General features: G+C 46.2%; 1 protein-coding gene across 1 annotated transcript; it reads left to right on the top strand.

Annotated features, from left to right (window-relative positions):
- The first annotated feature begins 1,862 nt into the window (after positions 1 to 1,862).
- On the top strand, positions 1,863 to 5,344 carry LOC148786638 (uncharacterized). Its single transcript, XM_088886214.1, has 6 exons — positions 1,863 to 2,291; positions 2,736 to 2,939; positions 3,038 to 3,439; positions 3,706 to 3,903; positions 4,092 to 4,845; positions 5,004 to 5,344. Exons 1-6 carry the CDS (start codon positions 1,863 to 1,865, stop codon positions 5,342 to 5,344), a joined length of 2,328 nt encoding a protein of 775 aa, XP_088742340.1.
- Positions 5,345 to 5,814: the final 470 nt, after the last annotated feature.

The raw sequence follows: 5,814 nt of genomic DNA on the forward strand, positions 1-5,814 counted from the left end.
GGAGAGTGGCATTGGCCTCCCATTACAGATTTTGAGTGTTTGGAGATCACCCACACCTTGCCACAGATTTGTGGAGGAGCGGACAGGGTTGTCTGGAGATTTGACAGAGGACAACCCACAACACAGGCCCTCTACAAATTAATTGACCCCCCAGGGCCGAAAATAGGCAGGTCTTCACTACTTTCGGGCTCCTTGAAGATACCAAGACATGCGTTCATCCTTTGGCTCGCAATTCTTGGCAAACTTCCCACCACGGACAAACCATGGCTATCCCATTTGGGAGCCTGCATCCTATGTGACGACGGAAGTACAGAAACCCACTCTCACTTATTCTTCTAATGCAGATTTAGCCGGCAGTGCCTTACAGAAATACGCAGAAGAATTCGATTCCAATGGCCCAATAGGGATTGGGAAACAGACATTGAATGGGCGACAAAAAAATGGAGAGGAAAGCACATTGTCAACATAGCTTACCGTTCACTACTAGCAGCATGTGTCTATCACATTTGGAGAGAGAGGAACCTGAGGCGATTTGAACATACTGAACGGACAGCGAACACCATTGGTATGATGATCATCGACGACGTCAGAAAGAGGATCCTCAGTATCAACACTACTTTGTCAGTTAGTAAACGAGTATTATATAGACTATGGCGTATCCCTTGGCCTGTCGAGGGAGAAACCAATTGATGATCAAATTGTTGTACTATACAACTATTTTTACTTAATGAAAATTACATTTACCAAAAAAAAAAATAATGTGCTTTGATGTTATTAATGAAACTTACATTTACCCAAAAAAAAAAATAATGTGCTTTGGTATATTAGAATTCACATCCAGCATAACGCATACACGAGTGAAATCCAGTCTCGTGCATGCTCTCGTGATCGCATCCGAGTATAAAGGTTTACCCACTCCACTAGCCACTATGCTGAGTCCCTCCTCCGTCCACAACTCCACCGGAAGGTGGCGTAAATTGATCCAGACAGGAACTTGTGTATGTTTTAGTTTCCTTAGGACCATTCTCGGCTCCCATTTTTGAAGTACAATAGGCTGCCCCTGAAACAGCCACGATCCTCCTTCAATAATATCTTCCGTATCTGCAACTGACTTAAATTGGAAGAAAAAGAAACCGTTGAACGAATGCCACAAAAACAAAAAAATGGACTCTCAATTTTCTCTCAATTCTCTCTCACACACTCGCACACCTTCGATTTCACACACTAAACCCCAAGCCCAAAATATTCCGGCCGGCAGCCATGGGAACGGCAGCCGACGATGAGGGGGTTGACGATGATGGTTTCCAGCAAGAGACAGTCCGGCGTGGGCAAGTTTCCGGCCAAATACATGATAAAATCGCAAATCCGCCATTGATGGAGGTTCGGATCGAGGAGATTAACGGCGATTCTGATACTCTCCTATGCTGGCATGGTGATAAGGATGGCAAGGGAATGATTTTCGACGGAAAAGCAATTGATTAAGGCCCTAGTTCGTCACTTTCAGAATTAGGGTTTTGCGCCGCCCACGAAGATGAAACGACGCCCGTGGAAGCCAAAAAGTCGGCTGAGGAAGACGAAGCGACGGCTACTGTTATGGAGGTTGTGACTATGGCAGACGACAGCTGAACGAATGGCGAGGGTGAAGGAGTAATACCCATCGAAAAAGATCCAATCTTGGACGTGGAAGACGAAGACCTAGTGCGATACCCTAATCTAGGGTTTGACGGCGCAAATCTGAACGAAAACCATGGAGAACGACTAAAATCTTCTTTCAATATGGCTGAATTCCTTCGTCTTGCACACAAGGTAATTGAAAAAACCGACCATGAATCAACGACAGCCCTTGAGAAACTTCGATTAAAATGGGAATTGCGATTTGGCAAGGTTGCGAAGCTGCGTTGTTTCTGCCGGCGAAGATGATGCCAAGGACAACAGATTTCCCACCTGCTCGTGCGAGGCGCCAGGCCTACCGGAGTCTTCTGCCGGTGAGCACGATGGGGAAGACGACGGAAAACAATGGGTCCGATGGACTGACGATGGCGGAAACTTCGCAGCCGGCGAAGATAGTTGCTGGAAACCTCCTCCGGCGATTTGAGACGGTGCAAACGTGTTTTCCGACGGTACTGCCGGCGAGAGACATGGACAGTGAGGTGGCGCTCGAATCGGGGATGTGGACGATGACGTGGAGCCCAACTCAGCGGTTGACTTGGCGCAAAGGTTGGATGAAAATTCTGCTGACATCAGCATCGCTAGGGCTGATGTCAGCAATGACAGTGATGACAATGATGACAGTAGGGCTTATGTCAGCAGTGATGCTGCTGCTGATGTCATGTAGGAAAAAATCAGCTTCTTGACAACACAATAGCAGAGAACATGGAATGTAACATGGCGAAGGAAAAATGATTTGTTGCTCCAGTACAAACGGGATTGTACGTGGGTAATATTCCGTTGAATGCATTTCCCGAACCAATTATTGACGATAAAATTGCGCATGCATTTAACCACTCATCGCGAAGGCCCCTCAAGTTCATTGCTCCAACACTACAAAATGGAGAGGTGATTGTGAGACCGACGTTAGACACTATCAGACATGGGTCTAAGCGCTGGAAAACTACTGGGTCGGATACTTTTTAGGGAAACGCCCGTACTTTCACCATTTGAAGGAATATGCGTTATCAGTTTGGCCGGGGTTAAGAGAGGTAACTGGTACTACTAACGGTTTCTTTTTCTTCCAGTTTAAGTTAGTTGCAGATATGGAAGATATTATTGAAGGAGGGACGTGGCTGTTTCAGGGGCAGCCTATTGTTCTTCAAAAATGGGAACCGGGAATGGTTCTGAGGAAACTTAAACATACACAGGTTCCTGTCTGGGTCAAATTGCTCCACCTTCCGATGGAGTTGTGGACAGAGGAGGGACTCAGCATAGTGGCTAGTGGATGGGTAAACCTTTATACCCGGATGCAATCACGGGAGCATGCACGAGACTGGATTTCGCTCGTGTATGCGTTATGCTGGATGTGAATTCGAAAATGCTAAAGCACATTATTATTATGACACCTGATGAGGAAGGAGGAGAATTACCGTGCAAAGTTGATGTGGAGTATGAATGGCTACCCCCGAGATGCACCAGCTGTATGACATTGGGACACTCAGCCAAGGAGTGCACTGTCAACAAACCCAAATCTATCAAGCCACCGGTTAATGTGTATGTACCCAAAGTGGGAGCACTACGAGGCCCAATGGTGACTGAAAGAACAAGAGACCACCCAAGACCTCACACTGTGGCGAAGCAGACAGAAGACCGTGGTACCCGTCCAACTGTAGCGGGACCCAGTCGGGAAGAGAGAGGTAAAGAGATTGTTACGTATAACTCTTTCGATGCGCTACAATTACTTGATAGTGTAGAAGGTTCATCAAGGGGTCCTAAGCGAAGCAACCCCGTACCTAGGGACCCATGTTAAACCTTGCCATATGGAACGTATGTGGCCTGAACAAGAGGGATCATCAACTAGCGGTCAAGGATATCATTGCTGAGTTCAGGTTACACTTTATTGGTCTCCTAGAAACACGTGTTCACATTAATAACTGTGCTAGTATCCAATCATTTTTGATACCTCATTGGAAATGGTTTATGGATTATGACAATATTGGAAATCGGATATGGATTGCTTGGGATTATAATTATACTGATGTGGATATTATTTAGGTGGGAAACCAGTTTATACACTGCCGTGTCAATATTAGAGCATTACAAGAGTATGTTGATATTACTGTTGTGTATGGTGCTACTAAGGTCTCTGATAGGCGAGAATTATGGGCCTCTCTAGAATCCTTAGCTGTCCAATGCATTAATATTCCCTGGCTGGTTGGAGGTGACTTCAATGCAGTCAGGGATCTCAGTGAGGTCTGTGGTACGTCGGGAGATATAAGAGTGGCGATGGAGGAATTTAATACGTGCCTACAGAATATTGCGCTTTTGCCACTACCGATGCAGGGTGAATGTACCACACATGGCATAATCGTAGTGCTAGCCCTCGCAACTTGTGGAAGCGACTTGATCGTATGCTAACCAATGATACATGGACTTTGCAGTTTCCATCAGTATTCTACCAATGCCTCACTCCACGGACATCGGATCACTCGCCGATGGTGGTTAATGGGGATAATCAGCAGCGATTTGGAGGTATGTTCCGGTTTGACAACTTCCTTACTCTCTCACCAGATTTTGTTCCTAGCGTGCAGAGTATATCGCAGCAACAAATAGTGGGAGTGCCTATGTTCTCAGTCACCCGCAAACTCAAGGCACTCAAACCTATTTTTCGAGAACAGAGGAGAAATAAAGGGGATCTTTCTCACAATGTTGAGTTGGCAAGGGGGTTCCTGGAGCAGGCCCAAGTGCTGGTAAGCTCGCACAGACAGGATGAGCTTATTCTTCTGTTGGAGCACTGCAGTCGGCTTGTGTATGCTAAGGCGGCCGAATTGGAGAGGATCATGCTGCAGCAGAGGGCAAAGATGGAATGGATGAAGGGTGGTGACCAGTGCTCCAGAGTGTTCTTTCGTAAAATTGCCCAAAGAAGGACAGCTAGATGGATCTTGCAAATTAATGATGCCCAAAGAATTACAATTACAGAACCAAATGCAGTCATACAAGAAATTATCTCCTATTATCAATCCTTACTAGGGGGAGACAGGCGTCAGAGGGTGATGGACCTTCGGTTTCTTCGGCCTTGGGCGAGGCATATCATAACAATTGAGGAGGCAGGCCACCTACTTGAACCGTTCAGTGCAGAGGATATAAAAAAGTTGTTTTTGACATCGGCGAGGATAGAGCACCTGGACCTGATGGGTATTCATCAGGATTCTATAAAAAAGCCTGGTCGGTGGTGGGACAGGAGATAACGAAGGCAGTACTGGATTTCTTTTCTACGGGGAAGCTTCTTAAGCAGATTAATAGCACAATATTGACGGTTATCCCCAAAGTACACTCTCCCACATCTGTTGCAGATTTTCGCCCTATCTCCTGTTGCAACGTACTTTATAAAATCATTGCTAAACTTATTGTCCAAAAATTGAGTGTGATATTGGACAAGATTATCAGCCCCTGCCAGGCAGCATTTGTCCCTGGCCGGAGCATAGGGGATAATGTTATGTTAGCACAGGAACTCTTCACTGGTTACAATCAGGCCCGACTCCTACCGAGATGTGCTTTGAAAGTTGACATTCGGAAGGCGTATGACACTGTCGACTGGGATTTCCTGCTATCGATGTTTCAGTCGGTTTCCCAGAGACTTTCAGTCGATGGGTTGAGGAGTGTATCAGTTCACCTTCCTTTTCGGTGGGGATGAACGGAAATCCACATGGATATTTGCGGGTGCCAGAGGGCTTCGACAGGGCGACCTCTTATCACCATATCTCTTCGTCCTTGTGATGGAGGTTCTACAAATGGGAATACTACAGCTGATCGAGCAGGACATGAACTTCGCATTCCATTGGAAGTGTGACGATCTTAGAATCTTCCAACTGGGGTTCGCTGATGACTTACTCCTATTCTGCCGGGCCAATACTACATCTGTTCGGGTCTTCAAATCCGGATTAGATAGATTTGCTGATTGGTCGGGGTTACGCCTCAATGTTGAAAAAAGCCACATCATCATATCTCGATCAGCCCAGATATACGAGAGGAGCTACTTGCGGTGTTGGGGTTTCAGGAAGGCCACTTACCGATGAGGTATCTGGGTCTATCATTGATCTCTTCTCGATTATCTATCGCCGACTGCCAACCATTACTGAGTAAGATCGATACACGGATCAATGG

Source organism: Sesamum indicum, linkage group LG10, assembly GCF_026168435.1.
Source record: "Sesamum indicum cultivar Baizhima isolate 11 linkage group LG10, ASM2616843v1, whole genome shotgun sequence".
In the NCBI taxonomy this organism is placed as follows: Eukaryota; Viridiplantae; Streptophyta; class Magnoliopsida; order Lamiales; family Pedaliaceae; genus Sesamum; species Sesamum indicum.

Excerpts from the sequence above, each read along its gene's own strand:
- LOC148786638 (XM_088886214.1), top strand. The coding sequence starts at position 1,863 with ATGGGAATTGCGATTTGGCAAGGTTGCGAAGCTGCGTTGTTTCTGCCG. Across the intron at positions 2,292-2,735 it reads CAGTGATGACAATGATGACA|TTTAAGTTAGTTGCAGATAT; the intron begins GTAGGGCTTATG and ends TTTTTCTTCCAG. Across the intron at positions 2,940-3,037 it reads GCATAGTGGCTAGTGGATGG|CACATTATTATTATGACACC; the intron begins GTAAACCTTTAT and ends AAAATGCTAAAG.